This window comes from Bos javanicus, chromosome 5 (genome assembly GCF_032452875.1).
Source record: "Bos javanicus breed banteng chromosome 5, ARS-OSU_banteng_1.0, whole genome shotgun sequence".
Taxonomy (NCBI): domain Eukaryota; kingdom Metazoa; phylum Chordata; class Mammalia; order Artiodactyla; family Bovidae; genus Bos; species Bos javanicus.
Genome location: NC_083872.1, coordinates 111,345,766 through 111,364,029, shown reverse-complemented (window position 1 = coordinate 111,364,029; position 18,264 = coordinate 111,345,766). Strand labels below are relative to the sequence as shown.

The 18,264-nt window shown below is 56.4% G+C and overlaps 1 protein-coding gene across 6 annotated transcripts in view; it reads right to left on the bottom strand.

Annotated features, from left to right (window-relative positions):
- Positions 1-1,596: 1,596 nt before the first annotated feature.
- The window catches only part of MGAT3 (beta-1,4-mannosyl-glycoprotein 4-beta-N-acetylglucosaminyltransferase), a 39,080-nt gene continuing 22,412 nt past the window's right edge, over positions 1,597-18,264 (bottom strand). For 5 of the 6 annotated variants that reach the window (XM_061418589.1, XM_061418585.1, XM_061418587.1 and 2 more), the window contains exon 2: positions 1,597-6,304. In XM_061418589.1, the coding sequence (XP_061274573.1) occupies positions 4,693-6,303 (1,611 nt within the window). In that variant the 5' untranslated portion in view covers position 6,304 and the 3' untranslated portion in view covers positions 1,597-4,692. Of the gene's footprint in view, positions 6,305-13,528; positions 18,263-18,264 lie in introns of those variants that run through there. The other variant, XM_061418590.1, reaches the window with a different exon arrangement.

Here is an 18,264-nt window from a genome sequence, read left to right as displayed (position 1 = left end):
CATGCAGTAAAGCTTTCTATGGGCTATTTTGGTAGAGAGGACAATGAGTCTGGAAGAAAATATATGTCCCCCCTCCAAGGTCATGGAGCCCATCGATGCCGCCACACCTACCTGGATGGCCAGCAGAGGGGATGTGTTTTACTTGATGCTCACAGACAGACAGCGACACTGGTTCCTGCATGATGCCAGCCTCTGGGTTCTGGGGACTCTGTGCCAGCCTTGCCTCACTGTCCTGAGGTCATGCTTCCCTGTGTTCCCCACTGACTGTGGTCCCTCTGAGAACAGGGACTGACCTCTCTCTCGGTGACCCACGACCCAGCACTGTGCCTGGCTGTCAGAAGCCTGGATGATGTCTGAATGATGGCACTGGCACCACCCCCAGCCTCTCCACCTCTCCCCCTACCCTCCTCTTCCTCCCCGAATGGACTCAGAGATGGAGTGAAGTTTGGCAGTTAAGATCTCAGTCTCTGGAGTTAGGCAAACTGCCCTTCCTTGCCTTACTGAATGTATCCAAGCCTCACTTTCCACATCTGTAACATGGGAATGATAAGGGAGGGAACTCGCTTATCCCAGAGTTTGGCACAAAGTAGGCATTTCATTAACAATGTTTGTGAAGGAACAGTGGTGATGGTTCATTATCAGACATGATTTAAGGCTGTCAACTTGACCTTAAGTGGCAGGTGGGTCACTGTTGCCATCTTTCAGATAGATGCAGCATCTCCATCTCTCCCACTCCTCAATTCTGTACCTGCGGGCGCCTTCCTGGGCTTTGGAGTGTGGCTAGGAGTCCAGGCATCAGTTATGGGCATAAAGGGCTCAGCACTTTCCAGGTGCTCAGGAGACATGAGCCCCTGCTCTGGTCAGCAACACTGTGGTCACTCCTCTTCCCTGTCCCCAGCCTCAGTTTCTCCATCTAAGAGGCTGCACAGCCACCCCATGAGGGACCAAGGCAGAGTTCATCTTTGAGACTCTCCTTAGAAAATATCCAGAGGCTCCCCTCCCCAGGACAAAGCCAGGATCCAAAAGACCTGGAATAAGCCTCCAGGAAGTCCCCATGTTCCACCGCCTGGGCGCCATCACAGCACAAGTCCAGCTTAGCTCCACAGGGGAGACGACCAACCCTGGAGGCTGCCATCCCCACCTGCCCTGGAGGGTTGGTACCCCTAATTCACGTCTGACCCCACACCCACTATGTGTGTGGCCTTAGGACCCCTGACAGGTGCACAATAGTGGAAGAATCACTCCCCTCTCCCTAGAGGCACCAGGGTCTTCATCTAGATCCCCAAAGAGGTCCCCTGCCCACCTCAGGAAGGTGTGGCCAGGCCCGGACCTTCTTCCTCCTTCTGTGAAGGACCACCTGTCATCACCCCCTTTCCAGGCCCATCTCCACTGGTGGGAGGTCAGAGGCTCCCTTGGTCAGGGTCAGGAGTCGGGTAACTGCATCCCTAAATGAAGATGCTTGGAATGCCCCCCCACTGCCTGTCCAGTCCTCAGGAAGGCTCACCAACCCCCACTGACCCAGCAAGACCAGTCACCCACTTGCACCCCTTCTTGTGCCAGCACACCCCCAAAGTAGCCACTCAAGTACAACCTTCAGACTTTGTAGCTGTTTTTATTATTAATATTATTTTCTCCTTTAAGCATCCCTTTAAGGGTGAAATGAAATCCAACCATTTACAGAGAAAATGATTTCAGAATGTACATATTGATTTTCCCTTACAAAAAAAATAATACTATTATTATTATCGGTGTCCTTAAATTACACATTTCACAGGGCGCTGCCTGCTGCTGGGGCAAGTCCTAGCTCCCCACCCTGTCACCTGTCCCCAAAGCTCTCCCACGCCTGCCTGTGGGAACCACCACACCCTAGGGAACCCCCGAAGGGTGGGCTGAGCCTCCATGAGTCTGGAAACCCCCGGGCCAGGGCTTCCCAAGGAAGGAAGGAAGGTGGCTATGACGACAGGGCCAGCAGCTGCTGGCGTCCCCTTTCACAGCTTGGTTTGCCTTCATAGAGGGGAGTGACCCAGGGCTCCCCTGTCCCCGAAGTTCCCAGTGTATGATGTGACTCTGAGTGAAACTCTGCGACCCCACGCCTTGGTCCCCTGACCCCGCAGACGGTTGTGCTTGCTCTCCATGGCCAGGCCTCCACTGGGGGGTGACCACGAACACGCCTGGACCTCCTTGTCCGAGAGGGAAGGTGGGGTCTGGCACATCTGAGCTCCTTCCCTCTTTCTACCTTTGCCCCTGAGCTGGCGAACTGGAAGCGAGCGACCTCTGCCAACCTGGAGGGGGACCTCCCCACAAGTGTGGGGGTGTGGGGTGAGGAGGCTATCAAGGTGGGAGGCCCTGGGCTGGGGCTCAGGCATGTGTCCCCAGAGATGCCTACCCAGGAGGTGGGCAGAGGTGGTTGGCGGGCAGGCCCTGGCCTGGGGTGACCTGGAGCCACAGGGACACCCTGACCTCTTGAGCCACTTCTCAGCCCCAGAAGGGGCCGGGGGGTTGGGGGGTGCTGCTCTAACTCCGAGGGAGGGGTTGGTTCCCTTGGGACACCCCCTCAACCGGAGGGACAGTGGGGGCTCCCCAGCCTGCTTCATGCCTGCCTGCCTGAGGCTGTTCCGCGGCCAGCTCCCCACACCACACCAGCTCCCCAGGAAACCCCCCAGTAAGACACGCCGAGAAAGTCTTGGCTGGCGGCTTGAAGGGAAGAGGCCGGGAGGTCGTGGGCTCGCAGCGGTACAGCCCTCAGGTTGAGAGCATTCTCATTCCTTGGACTGAAAGACAGACAGACAGACGGACCCCCATATCCCTTTTAGCCTGGCTTTCTGGCTCCCCAGGTTGCCCTTCTGCCTCAGTCATTTTGGGGAGTTGCAGGAAGTGTGGCCACAGGCTGCAGGTCCCAGCAAGGGGAGGCCTGGGCCCGGCTCCCACGTCCCACACACAGGCATATATGTACAGGGACACATCGACACGGACACGGACAATCCACACCAAGCATGCACCCATGCCATAAATACACACGCACGCAAAGACATGGACCGTTCCACAGGCAGGCTCTGCGTCCAGCATCACTGGGTAAACACCCGAGGGGGCCGTTGGGAGGGGGCGCCTCTCCCTGCCCCCTGCATGCTCTCAGTGATCCAGCCCTGGGTCGCCAGTGAGGCGGGCAGGGACGGGCTGACCCAGGAGCTGTGGGCATGCCAGCAGGACCCCACCAGTGCGACAGTCACTTCTGCCCTCTCCCCTCCTCCCTCGGGGTCAGAGATGCCCCTCGTCCCCGTAAGTATCCTCTCCACCTTCATTTTCTTCCCTCCTTCCTTTAATGGGTGAAAGGGGCAGCCCAGCTGGAAACTACTTTCCCTGGTGGCCAGGTGACTGAGTCCTGCAAGATGCCATCAGAAGTGACCGTACCATCTCTGGCTCACGCTCTTAACAGAAAGGGTGTGCACGTTCTCTGTTTCCCTCGGACATGGATGCAAACATGATGGTGGGAGCTGGAGCAACCACTCTATCCAGAGTTGGAGGCATGAGGCAGGGAAGCAGAGCTGCCCTCCAGACCACCACCCTCCAGAGAGTAAGTTAGAAACAAGCTTCTGTCTGCTGAAACCACTGTATTTTGGGGTCTCTTAATTACATCAGCTTAGAATCTACTCTAACATATACACCCCCCTCCCCCGAGGCAACTAAGGAATGAGACGACAAACAACTGGCCTCAATGTCCCCTGTGGGCCCAGAGCAGCCTCGTGGCCCCTTCCTGGCCCCAAGCCAGCCCCCAAAGGGGCACAAGAGTGCCTCCACCTGAGACAGTGGCGAGCTGAGGCTGTGGGTTCCAGTGGGAAGGGGTGATGGGGGAGAAGGCTCCCCACCCCCCACCCCCACATCTCACCTAGGCTAGCTCATGGTCCCATCCCAGCCTGAGAACTGGACTCTTGGAACTTGCAAGGACTGGGTGGGCAGCCCACAAGACAGCGATATAAAAAGTAAGAAGAAATGTCAAGGCCAGCTTGGGAACCTAAAAGAAGACTTCCCGGGCCTCCCCACACCTGCGTCATCTCCAGAGGGGCTGAGGGGCACAGGGCCATCTGTGCTGTATGTCCTGTGGGACGAGGGTGGAGGTCCCCACTCCCTCTGGCCCAGCACTCCTGAGGCCACTACAAAGCATCCTTTGGAGCTTCTTCCCAGCTGCCGTTTTTCATTCCCTCCCACCTTGGTGTCCCTGCTTCGTCCAGGGCCCGAATGTGACTATTTACAGAGCCCTGGGAACTCCTGGCATCTCTCCCTTCCTACGGTGGGTCCAAAGCCCCAGGAGGCCAAATGGTGGGCTGCTTCTCCCTGGAGGGGACCGCGGCGCCCCTCTCGGCTGCCCTACGGCGTTCCTGCAGGCTCCCTCCCCCACCCACCCCTGCTCCCCAGTAACCCTCCTGCGCTCTCTGCGGGCACTTCCCAGGGGCAGCACCCCTAGGGGCGGTAACACCTGCTCTCCTCCCCTGGTGAGGAAGGGTGTTTTCTGAGCTCACAGGCCTGACCCTGGATTCACAGGGGCTTGAGTAGGAAAGACTCTCCCATCTTCCACTCCTGGTCCTCTGACGAACCACCCAGAGGGTGGAAGGAGGCAGAAAGGTAACGACAGGAGGGGCAGTGCCAACACCCCACCCCACCCCCACCCTGCCACTGGCCCTGTAAGATCATGCAGCCCTAGCCTTCAACCACATCCAATTTGCCCCTGGCGGGTGGCCTTCCCTCGGAACCCTTGTTCCGCCACCCACCGGCCGCTGTGCTCTTGGGCTCCCGGTAGGGGTTGTCCAGCAGGTAGCGGAACTGGTCGTAGTTCTTCAGCAGGTACTTGGGGGCGTACATGTGCTCGCTGGGGTCGGCCGGCGGGTACTCCTGCTGCGTGCCGTCGAACCAGCCCCCCGTGCGGATCAGGCTCCGGATGTAGTTGAGGTCCCGCTTGTCTTCGTAGTCGCCCCAGCGGGGGAAGTCGCCGTTCTGGGCCGACACGAGCTTGAAGTAGATGCCCTCGGGCGTGAAGCACCAGGAGCAGTGCCAGCCGGCAAAGTGCAGGGGGCTCCCCAGCGACCACTGCACCAGGATGTGGCCCGTGCGGTTCTCATACTGGCGGAAGTTAGGCATGGTGTAGTACTGGCGGCGGCGCAGGCGGATGCCGTCCAGCCCGTACACCGTCTGCAGCATGTCCACCGTGCAGCCCGACACCACCTCCAGGGTGCCCGGCTGCTTCCAGAAGAAGCCGTACAGCGACTTGCGCATGTGGAAGGCGAAGGGCTCCGTCCAGCCGTCGTAGAGCTTGAGGAAGAGCACGCCGTCGCGCGCGGGGATCTCGTCGGCGTCGTCGATGATGAAGACATCGTCCGGCCGTAGGTTGCGCAGCCGCGACACGCCGTCCTGCGTCAGGAAGGTGCGCAGGTAGTCGTCTGCGATCCAGCCGTCCTGCCGCCCGCCCAGCGGGAAGTGGTCCAGGAAGACGTACAGCACCTTGTGCCGGATGTACTCGAAGGTGCCGTTGGTCAGCATCTCGCGGAACTTGAGCGGCCGCGGCTCCCCGTACGCTGTAAAGTTGGACTCGCACACCACGAAGGCGTCCACCACGTCGCCCAGCTCGTGGAAGCGCACGTCCAGCAGGTCGAACTCATGGTTGATGTTGATGGCGTTGATGACCCGCCGTGGCACCTCCCGGGGCACCAGGCGCTCCTTGGTGGGCAGGTTGGAGTACTGCACCACGGTGGGCACGCCGCAGCTCGGCCCGTGCCAGCCCGGGAGGCACACGCACTCCACCCACTTGCGCCGCGCGCCGCCGCGGCTCCCCGCTCGCTCCCGGGTGCTCAGTAGCTGCCGGCCCGGGCCCCGCGCCGACGACGACGCGCCGTCGCCCGCCTCCACCTTCTCCTCTGGCCGCCCCGATGGGGGCTTCTCCAGCATCTTGGTACCTGGCTTGAAGCAGACGCCCCCGGCTTTGGTGCGGACGAAGTACTCGGTGGTGTCCTCAGGCAGCACGAAGTCCATCCGGTGGAGCTCCTCCGTGGCCTTGCTCGGCGACAGCGGCTGGAGCAGGGGTGAGTGGGAATAGAGTGGGGTCCGCAGCAGGTCGGGGCTACCCGGCTCCGGGCTGGCCTGGGGCGTGACCGGGGCATTGTTCCAGAAGAAGCTGGACACCAGGTTAGGGCTGAGAGAGGCTAGTTCGCGGGGGAAGGTGACATAGGACAGGGTCTTAAAGAAGTGCAGGAAGGAGATGAGACACAGGCCGGCCATACAGAACATGAGAAACAGCTTGTAGCGTTTCATCTTCATCCTGCAGGAAACGGGAGAAAGCCCAGCGGTCAGGATCTGCAGACCTGGCGAGGGGAGCCTAAGGCTCTTCTCCTGAGGGAGGGAATGCAACTTTTAGGGAAACTAAAATAGAAAAAGTCGTGTTCAGGCTTCAGAAGCAGGAGAGCCGGCCTCTGACCTGCTTGCACACTGCCTGGATTCCATGCCTGCCTGAAAGCACAGCAAGTCAGGCAGCACTTTAAATAAGAAAGGGAGTGGGGTCTTGGGATTCTTGAGCCCCTGGAGGTCTGGCCAACCCCCTGGGGTCTAATGAAATCCTGTGACTCACAAGGTGAAACAAACAGCATTGTAAAAGTTAAAAACAAAAACAAAAAAAGACAACCCAGAGCCACATTTTTGAACACAAACTGCTTATAGTATCAGGTTGTGGCCTGGGATTATAAGCAGGAGCCCTCAAAGCTGCAATTTGGATGATCACCCCTGGGGTGTATGCACCACCCAAAACCCTTCCCATGTGGGACTCCAGATTGCAGGGACCTCCCAGTGATGGTCAAGTCTGGATGTAGGTTGTTGGCCCAATGTGGTGCTATATATGTTTTTATATCTGTCTATTCTATTTTTCTTCTTTTAGTGACTGTATGTTGAAATTAAATTATCTTCTACAAAAAATTGGAATTGTTTACTTGTGTGCAAGAGTGGTTTCAAATGAAACCTTTGAAAAGTTTTACTAAAAGGAAAGTAACACTTTTGGCAGAACAACAGCCAGCTCCAGCACCTGGCCCACCCCACCATGACTGTACCAGCTGCATCGCTGTGCTTTACTCCAGGAACAGAATGCATCCTGGGAGAAGCTCAACCCTGCAATGCAGAACCTGCCCCAGGGGGCTCACCGGCCCTGAGGGAGGGGGAGAGTGGGCTGTAGGCTGCAGACATGGGGTCCCTTCCCTGCACTGTCCAGGATGCTTTCTCCTACTATCTGTCCGTCTGTCTGTCTCTTTATCTTTGTGTGTGTGTGTGTGTGTGGCTATATTAACAAAACTTTTCACTGAAAAAAATTCCCAGGTCTCAAGGGAACACTTCTAATTCTAACATATTTAATAAACAAAGAAGAAGTTCTGCAGAGGATGGCAACTGCAGCCCTGAAATTAAAAGATGCTTACACCTTGGAAGCAAAGCTATGACACACCTAGACAATGTATTTAAAAAGCAGAGACATCACTTTGCTGACAAAGGTCCATATAGTCAAAGCTATGGTTTTGCCAAAAGTCTTGTACAGATGTGAGAGTTGGACCATAAAGCAGGCTAAGCATACAATTTATGCTTTTGAATCATGGTGCTGGAGAAGACTCTTGAGAGTCCCATGGACAGCAAGGAGGTGAAACTAGTCAATCCTAAAGGAAATCAACCCTGAATATTCAATGGAAGAACAGATGCTGAAGCTGAAGCTCCAATCCTTTGGCCACCTGATGCGAAGAGTCGACTCATTGGAAAAGAACCTGATGCTGGGAAAGATTGCAGGCAGGAGGAGAAGGGGATGACAGAGGATAAGATGGTTGAATGGCATCACCAACTTAATGGACATGGGTTTGAGCAAACTCCAGGAAATAGAGAAGGACAAGGGAAGCCTGGGGTGCCATAGTCCATGAGGTTGCAAAGAGTCAGACACGACTGAGTGACTGAATAACAACTCCTTCATTGCTCCATGCAAGGCACTGGACTGATAACCAGCCATAAATATTATCTGCTTGAGGTGCATCATTGGTTTTATATGCATTTTTTCTGTTCTCAGCTTAATATTTTTTATGATTATTATTCTATTGAACACTCATCCAATCAAGTAGTTTTCCTCAGTCAACGACAGGTTAAAGAGATTTCACGTCAGTAGAAATAAATGTACCATTTCCTTTTAAATTTCACATATTCCATACTCATCTGGAATGAATCGTTCTCTATGAGGGGTCATGATTATGACCATTCTCTACTTGTTTGCAGTTTATCAATTAGTTTATGGTTGTGCAATGGAGAGCCATATATATTTTCATAATTAAAAAAAAGTTCTGTTTTAGAGTATTTGTAGCTTACCAGAAAAGTTGCAAAGATAGTTCAGAGGGTTCCGTCACACCCGTCACCCCGTCTCCCCAAGTGTGGACACTGACATTGCTGCAGTGTGTGGTCACGACTAAGAAACGGAAAGGCTCACATTACACTGGACTCCACACTTCACTCAGCCACGCTCTTCATCTCATGAGGAGCCTGTGCGACACCTCTCTCGCCGCACAGCCCAGGACAGAGGGCACACCAGCCAGAAGGTTACGCCCATCTGGCCAAGTCAGACCAGTGCCTTTCCGGGTAGCACTGAGTGCGAAAGAATCTGCTTGCCAGCCAGCAGACATAAGAGATTCAGGTTCGATCCCTGGGTTGGGAAGATCACCTGGAGAAGAGAATGGCACACCACACCAGTATTCTTGCCTGGAAAATCCCATGGGCAGAGGAGCCTGGAGGGCTACAGTCTATGGGGCTGCAAAGAGTCAGGCATGACTGAGTTCATGACCAGTGCCTTGGCTGGAGTGACCTGCGGAGTCAGAGGAAGGGCCGGGACAGAAACTGGTGTTTTCATTTCCCTTCCACAGATCTCCCTGTGTGTGTGTGGCAGGGCGGGGGCGCACCGTCCTTTCCCTTAAAATGTTCCTTTCTGTGGCCTCTCCCTATGTTTCTGGCTCAAATGACCTCTGGGTCATTTGAGCGTCCCTGGTGGCTCAGAGATTAAAGTGTCTGCCTACAATGTGGGAGACCTGGGTTCGATCACTGGGTTGGGAAGACCCCCTGGCAAAAGGAAATGGCAACCCACTCCAGTATTCTTGCCTGGAGAATCCCATGGACAGAGGAGCCTGGTGGGCTACAGTCCACGTGGTCGCAAAGAGTCGGACCCGACTGAGCGACTTCACTTCCCTTGCTATACTTTCCCCTTCCTTTCCTAACTTAAGCCAGGCTCCTCACCATTCTGAACCTTGGTTTCTACATCTGTGAAATGGGTACAGAGTTCCTGGTGTACAGCAGGTATTCAACAGATTTCTACTTCTTTCAAAGCTCAAGGCTGAAAGACTCAAACATAAATGTTCTCTAAACTACATGATCATAAGGCGCACAATCATGAAATGTTTGATCTAGAACAAGCTTTAAGGACCATCTCCTCCCACCCTTTCATGTCGGGGAGGAGGGGCCTCACCTTGGAGCAGCTGAGTTTGCGGATCCTGCTGACCAGGGCGGTACTTGTGCCCTCAGATGTCCCCCCTCCTCCGGTTTAAATGCAGACACCCTGGAGCCTGGCCTCAGGCGGGGATTGGACAGCTGACTGCAGGAGGCAGGACAATCAGGGGTAGGGGCCTGACCTCTGGTAAATGTCAGCTGCCCTGGGACAGAGGCGGGAGGGACTGGTCTCCACTGGCTCTGGGGGAGGCAGAAGGGAGCTCTCGTCCCCACCACAGATTCTAGCCCTGCTCTGGCAAAGGCAGACAGGCCAGCGGGGTGAATGGAGTGGCCCAGGGCAGAGGCCCAGTCGAGGCAGGAGGATGGGAGCTCTTGTGGGGCAGGACCAGGTACAAGGCGACTCTGCAGACAAGAGGTCCGCATGGCAGAGGTCTCCAGAGTGACCCTCCTGAGGGCTTTTAGGACCTGGCAAGGCAGCCCCGATCCTTCTGGCAGATCATTTCTCCCCACTTGGAGCCTGTCTCTATGAGACACCCCAATCCCAGCCCTCCCTGGACTGAACTGGCCATGAGTGGTGAAGGGCAAGGTTGGGGCCGCCACTCAGAAGAAATCTCCTGGCAGCCGTGAACACAGGCCCCAGGAAGGTAAGATAAACTCAGGTAAGGCGCCCCCACAGCCCTGCTGAGGTCACACTGACCCAGCTGCCCCTCAGCTCCCTGGTCAGACAAGCTTTTAGGATCTAGTTACCCCTGGCCAGCTGCACCCTTTGGAAAACAGACTTGCCAGGGCCTGGGGTCCCCCATCTGAATTGCAGGGGCCTTCAGGGTGAGGCCATGTGATAAGGCCCCAGCCCGGCTTGCTGCCAAGAATCACGGAATGGAGTGTGTCTCCCTCGTGGCTTGGGCTGCTGGGAGGCTGACAGACACAGAGGCTGGCCCAGAGCAAGGCAGTGCCTCACAGGCCAAGTTTTCTGGGACACTGTTACACACAGCTGTCTGGGTTGTGTTTTTTTTTGTTTTTTGTTTTTTCCTTGAACTTGTTCTTGGCCTGATCTTTTTTTATCTTATCTTCAAGTATTTTCAAATACATTTTATAGACTGAGTGGCCTATAAACAAGAAACCGAATAAATAAGCGTGGGCCCTGGGGTCTCATGTAAGTCTTGCCCACCCAGGGAGACTGAGGATTGTGATCACCGTTTTCACAGATGGGGAAACTGAGAGTCAGAAAGATGGCAAGACTTTCCCCAAAGGATATTAGGAAGGCGATCAAATCAGGACCTCAAGGTAAGTTTGGTTTCCAAACCAGCCTCTGCCTCCTTACATCTGAGACCATAGCCCTCCTTGGTGCTGCTGGCCTGGCTGCGGGCTAAAGCCGTGGAACCAAACTAGACCCCTGCTTCAGCATCTCTGCCTCCATTATAAAGCTTCATCTAGAACCACCAGGTGTACCGATAAAGCTGATGGTCACTGACACTTACAGGCCAGCTACTGTCCCGAGCACATGACATGCACGTCCTCACCAGATCCCCCCACCATGTAGCAGGTACCACTGTCTTTCCCATTTTACAGATCAGGAGACCGAGGCCAGAGAGATGGTATAACTTAGTGACACACAATTAGTAAGGGTCGGACTCAACCCTGTGGGGTCAGTAGTGGGATTTCATCCAGTGGTAAAGCTGTCCTGGGTCCCTTCCACCTTCCAAGTTCAGCCCAAGTGGGGTGAAACCCAAGTTGGGTGATAAGGGTCCCATGGAGAGTCCACCAGTGACCAGTGAAGACAGTCCATGGATGGAACAGCCACCACTGCATTTGACCCATGTGAGCCCCTGCAGGGTGTCACCCAACCCGTCTCCTCCATTTACTCAGTAACTACTTATTAAGAGCCCACTGAGTGCCAGGCACTGCACTGGCCCTGGGAGCATAGCAGATGAGGACCACAAGAGCCCCCAACTCATGGAGCTGGTGCAGGGTGAGTGGGGCACGGGGCTGTGGCAACTAAAATGAGCCAAATAATACGGTATGTTAGAAAGATGTGCTCTGGAGAAAAATAAAATGGTGAAGACTAGGAGTGAGCAGGTTCGCAGGTAATCAGGTGGCCAAGGTGGGCCTTAAGAGTGAGTCCAGAAGACAAGGGAGGAGGGGCGGCGGAACAGAAGTGCTGGAGTGCGGCTTTCACGGGAGGATGCTAAGCGTCCAGGCTCAGCTGGGCTGCTCTGCTGAGAACAGACGGTCCCCTGAAGAACAGAGCAGGGAGAGTGGCAAGGAGGCCGCGGCACTGTCTGGGCAAGGGGCGGGGTGCAGGCAGCAGTCAGACCTGGCGTGAAGTGTGAGTGGCGAGTCACACTCAGTGGCTCCGGGACCTGCAGAATGGACCAGCCTTTGACTGCGGTGGAAGTCATCCCTCAACCGCCTCCATGGAGACGGAAAATGGCAGAGCTGGGCTGGAGGCAGCTCTTGTCTCTGCAGGGTTCTCTCTAAGTGCCTTGCCCACTTCAGTCACCGAATCAGAGAGACCAATCCGCAGCCCCACCCCATCCCTTCTTCCCAGTGCTGAGCCCATCTCCCCATCTGTCTGTCTCCTCATCTCTGGGCACAAGCCCCTGGGGGCAGGGAGCTGTCAGGGAGCGAGCTTCAACCAGAGCCGCCAACTGTGTGCACACAGAGCCTAGAGCCAGACAGCCCAGCTCAAACCTCTGGCTCTGCCATTTCCTATCTGCATGGCCTTGGCAGGTCAAAGTAACTTCCCTCCTTTGGCTCATCTAGAAAATGAGGGTTCAATAATAACCCATGTGAAGCTCCTAGCACAGAGTAAGAACCCAATAAGCATTAGCTTTTCTTACCACTACTGTTATTCCCCTACCTGGAAGCAGAGTAGGGAGAGCCTTCAGCTGGGGGGAGGGGGCAGCACGTGCACAGGCTCAACCAGAGCTGAGCCCCTGGCAGGGCCTGGGGCCTGGTGGGTGCTTTCTTATTTAACAGCAGTAAGGAGTCGAGTAGGGGGCTCAACTGGACCCTGGTCAGAACCTGAGTCTGATGGGAGATGGGCTGGGAAACAGTGCCCTGCTTCCCTGGGCTCCACAGAAAGGAGGGAAGAACTATGAGACTCTGGAAGCCTCCTTAAAAGACCCCCCGCCACACACACACACACACACTCACTCACTCACTCACTCTGTAGGTGGCACCAGCCTCAGAGCCCTGGGTCTCCTGCAGGAATGCGATGGGAATAGATCAGGTGCTTCCTGACAGTCAGATAATCATGGCTGCAGGAATGCTGGCAGGACCAGCCCACCCTGGGCCTCCTCTTTCTGTACTGACTCACAGCCATGGCCATGCTCGGAAGGTTCCAGCTGGGCAGACTGTCTTTGTACCCTGTCTCTTCCTGCTCCTCCCTCCTTCTTGTGATCTCTTCCCCCGGCCTCTGCTTGATAAGCTCATGAGGTGAGAGAAGGAAGATGAGCCCAAAACCCACCACCCAGTCACGGCCTTGGGGTCTGGGCTCGGGCTGTGTCCAGTAGGGGCTGCCGACCAGAGAAAAGACAGGTGCTCCCTGGAGGCCACGGGCTGTGACTTGTGTGCCAGTCAGGCGGGCAGCAGCCTCCCGGGTGTGGATGCACCCTGACAGCTGTCACCTGGTGACCAGGCTCCTGTGGCGCTCTCCATGGTCCTGAGCTCACATGCGCTGACCAGGGTCCTAGCTCGGCCCTTAGCCGGCCTCACCCTGGCCCCTGCCAGCCTCTGCTGAGGTCTTGCAGCTTCTCTCCTAACAGCCGTGTCCTCTGTTCACCACCCTCTGGCCCCCTTCTCCGTCTGCCTCGCAACACCTTGCTGACAGCTGTGATCCCTGGTGTCCTCAGCTTGGGAGCAGCCACAGGGCACCCAACTCCTCCGGCTGACAGAAGGGGCCACCAGTGAACAGGTCTGACACCTAGGAGGTGCTCAGGGCACTCTTGGAATATCCATGGGGGAAATCTCAGAGGTTGCAGAGCCCACCCTCTGTCTCCACTCCTAGAGGAATCTACAGCCCCCAACCCAAGAGTACCTTCAGATGAACTCTCACCAGCTCCCATGAGCTTCAGCGGGCATCTTGACTGAGCCGAAGTCTGCCTTGCACCCCATCCCAGTTCCGCTCTACAGTACCCGAGGGCTCTGCCTAGCTCCGTGTGCCAGGCTTTGCTCCTGGCCAGCTTTGTTAAATGACTGGGCTGATTTGGGAGGGGGGGGCTCCTTACTGACTGGCACCCATCACCTTGCAATGCATTCTCAGTGACTTATCTGGCTTTCCGAACCAAACCTCTTGCCCCAGGCCAGTGCCCCTCCCGAGTGCCCATCTGGCCTCTGCTTGTCCAATTCTGGGTACCGCGCATTCCGGGCCATTTGGGCTGCTAGAAATTCTTCTATTGGCCTCAGTCAGCTTCCCTGGAGCTTCTGCCCCCACTTCCGGGTTCTTCCTTACGGCTCAGCAGAGGAAACCAGTGTCTCAGGGACCAGAAGACAGCAACCACCTCCCACTGAGTCTGGAACTAAATAAGGGTCTTTCCGACGTGAGGTTCCCCAATCCCACATGGGGAAGAGACAGGCTGAGGAGGTGGCTACGGAACATGACGGATCCCATAGCTCTGGCAAGGTGGGAGAAACAGCTGATGCTGAGTCATCTCTCGTTTTATTCATTCCTTTGGTTCCTATCCATCAGGCCGGCTCCACGAGAAACAAGCCTACACCTGGGGTCACTCGACAGCCAGCACATGACCCAGGCTGCTGGTGGACGTTTACCAAGAACCTGCTATGAGCCAGGCGCTGCCCATGCAAGGGCTGGAGAAAAAATCAGGGGCAGATGCCTGGGGCAGAGCCTGAAGGAAGGTACGTGTGTCTCCATTTCGCAAATGAGGAAATATGGGGCTTCAAGAGGTTAAGCTACTCACTCCGCCACCCAGGGCTTGTGGGAATGAAGACGAGATGGAAAACTGAGGCTCCCCGAGCATCCTGCACCTGCCAACAGGTAGACCTGGAGTGGGGCTGCAGATCTGGGAGTCCTGACCCGGGCTGGACAAGAATGGCTGAGGGTGGGTCTGGTGTACCGTGACCCTCAGTCCCCAGGAATTCTGCTCCCCTGGCATCGGCTCAAGGGAAGGACTCCGTCTGCCCAGGTGACCGGAATGTCCTGGTAAAACCTGTTTAACTGGGGGGTGGAGGTGGGGCACAGCTACCACTCTCCCCATCCACAGATAAGGGACTCGAGCGGCCAGGCAGAGCCACACGGGGAACCAGTTCTTGGACCAGCCAGATGGGGCACTGAGGGCACTTCCCTGGGTACTTCCACTTTCTCTGCTGGCTCGGCTCCAGGGGGCCGGCCTGGATTAAGAACTATGGAATGACTGGTGGTTCAGATGGTGAAGAATCTGCCTGCAATGCGGGAGACCTGGGTTCCATCCCCGGGTCCAGAAGATCCCCTGGAGAAGGGAATGGCTACCGACTCCAGTATTCTTGCCTGGAGAATCCTATGGACAGAGGACTCCATGGGGTTGCAAAGAGTCAAACACATTAGTCTGAGCGACTAACACTAACTGCTAAATACTAGGTGACTGAGGGAGAGAGAGGAGGAGGCATGCTGCTCTGAGGGGAGCCCAGACATGCCGGGACCAAGAGGCGGCTGAAGGCAGGGCCTGGGGAAGGTCTGGGAAGGTGGAAGAGCGGGAGCAGAGCCGTGAGGGACCAGCCAGTGCCCGTGGTCTGTGCCAGGCGGGGACACAGACTGACCCGAGCCTGGGGGGGAGGGGGGGCCAGGCCTGGATCTGCACAGAGGCCTCCTGAGACAGCATCCAGACCCTGCAGCCAGATGGCAGGGCTTCGCCACTTCCCTGGGCCTCAGCTTCCTCACCAGTGAAATGGGGTGATGATGTGGCCGTCACGGGGCAGTGGTGAGGGGTCTGCATGTCTGAAGTGCCTGGACCAGGAGGTATGTGTGAGACAACAGCTGGTGAGGAGCACGTGGGGAACGTCTGTCACGGGAGGAGGGAGACTACTGAGGCCTCTGAGGTAGCAGTGGGGACTCTGGGGTGGCTCTGGGGATGAGGAGAGGGGCTGGACGCACAGACCTACAAACATGCCACAGAAAGGGCTCTGTGGGCACTGAGAACAGGTGTTCCAGAGCAAGGCACCCCCAAGGTGCCCCGGCCCTGACCCTAACTGCCCCTGGACGTGACCAGGGGCCACTGAGCCAGGGCAGTCCAGTCTCCTCCAACCCCTGCTTTGGGTCTGTAACCCTTGGCGGCAACAGGCCTTGTCCCCTGCCTCACCCACCTCTGTCCCCACACTGTTCTCTTAAGTCAGGTGGGCCTGCATTCCCCACACCCAGCCCGGGGCCCAGACAGACAGACATTCAGTGAGTGTTTGGGGCAAGCCAGAGGGAAAAGCTTTGGCCAGTACTTTGGCCACCTGATGCAAAGAGCCGACTCATTGGGAAAGACCCCAATGCTGGGAAACACAGAGGTGAGAGGTGGCAGAGGATGAGATGGTTTGATGGCATCACTGACTCCAGAGACATGAGTTTGAGCATGTTCTGGGAGACAGTGAAGGACAGGGAAGCCTGGCACGCTGCAGTCCGTGGGGTCACGAAGAGTCAGACAAGACTGAGCGACTGAATAACAACAACAACAGAGGGAGGCGCACTAGGGTGGAATTTCAAGCTCAAGGATCTGGCTGCATCTGTTCCCTTCAGCAGGGGCGCAGGGGCAGGGTGGAGGGAAGGCACCCGGGGGCTGTGAGAGGGCCTTGGGAGATGTACGGACCACCATCAGGCCACTGGTGCTTCTGCCTGCCCTGAGGTGGGTGGAGAGAGCAGTCTGGCTCCTGGCAATAGAGCTGGGGGTACAGTAGGGAGCCAGGTGCGGGGAGGAGGTCCTCATAGAGCGCAGTCCAGTGGAGGGACAGGGGACAAATGAGAAAACCGACCAACGGAGGGTGCCAGGTGTCAGGGAGGGCCTCCCAAGGAGAGGACCCTTCAGCGGAGACCCAAGGTTGAGAAGGAGCCACTGCACAGAGTGGGGACAGCGGCCCAGGCCCTGGGCCAAGGGCTCAGAAGCCAGTGTGTCGGGAACCCCAGCGCAGGGGCAGCAAAGCAGGGGCCCCGAGCCTGGGGAGGGGTGTGGGGCCTCGAGGGGTGGCACGGACACGCCCCACACTCGGGGGTGGCTAGGGCAGAAGCCTGGGCACCGCATCTTGGTCAGCACCCTCTTGGATCAGCAGTCCCAAGGCAGCTGTGCAAAACTTTTAGCCTAAAATAGAACCAGAGGAGGGCTTCAGGGGCTTAAGTGGTTAAGACTCCGTGTTCCCAAGGCAGGAGTCATGGGTTTGATCCCTAGTCGGGGAACTAAGATCCCGCATGCCACGTGGCCAAGACTAAATAAATAAAATAGAACCAGAGAAGATACAAAGTGGAGTTTCTCACACATATACCCTCAGGGAGACTAAACTTAAGGACTAGGAGACCTGACTTCCTATAAATGCTGGATTTATAGAAAACTGATAGTGTTTATCAGAGGTAGCCTCCCATCAACCTTGGAAAGTTCTGCCAGAAACCACCCAGCTGGGAGGAAGTAGAGCCCCATACACCACCTCTGCGACTCCTCACTCAGGATTTCCAGGACAAAAGCTAGGCTGCCGCATTGAGCCTGACCCTGGGACGGGCCTCTGGCAGGAGCCTGTGGGCCTGAGTCTGTGGGTCACAGTCCTCCCTGGCTCTGGCACGTGCCCGGACCAGCCACCAGAGCCCCATGCCCAGGACAGCTGCACCCTCCCAAACCCCCGTGGCTGGCAGCTTCCCTCCCCTTCCCCCTGTAACAATGTGAGTCCTCCCACCCCAACCTGAGATGCTCTGCAAGGTTGGCCTGCATTGACTTCAAACTGCATTTCAGGGACTTCCCTGGTGGTCCAGTGGCTAAGACTCTGCACTCCCAATGCAGGGAGCCCGGGTTCGATCCCTGGTCACGGAACTAGATCCCACATGTCGCAAGTAAGAGTTTGCATGCCACAACTAAAGATCCCTCGTCCCGCAACTAAGACCCAGCACAGCCAAATAATAAATAAAAATAAAATTTAAAAAACCCACACATTTCACAAAACTCTGGGTTCCCTGAGAAAGGCTGAGGGAGCCCCAGGGCCCTTTCTCCAATGGGAACAGATCACCCTGAACAGGGTCCCATGTTGTGGTCTCCAGTAGCTTGAAGGGGTCTGGTGCTCCAAAAAGTTGGGGAACCTCTGAGGCCAGGCCTGGACTTCAGGAGCTCTGGGGGCCTGAAACCTCTCAGAGGACCTGACTCTTGCTGCCCCCTGCCCACACCCTCTCTCTCATCAGTTTTTATCCCCACCTTCCCCATCATCTTCTCCCTGGTCCTACTGGCCCAGAGCTCAGACAGTGAGGGTACCACACAATTGCACCCCCACTGGGGGGTTTCCATTTGCTTGCTGTTTGCCAGCTGGGCCTGACCATATGGCCTGGGGACCCCCGGACTCCTGTGCCCACAGCCATCGCCACCAGCCTGTTGCCAATATGGGTGGAAGAAGCGGGCCCACCTGAGGCCTATCCCAGAACCACCCTCCGGCAGGGACACTAAGTACTTTTGCTCCAATTTGATCCTTTCATTAGCTGCCAGAGCCATCACAGGTGAGGAAAGAGGTTCAGGGTCAGAGTGCCCAGCCTGACCCACCCTCTAAGTGGCGGCAGAGTGTCTGACCTGGACCCTGGGGCTTCCCACTCCCCACCAACCTCCCCTGCCTTGC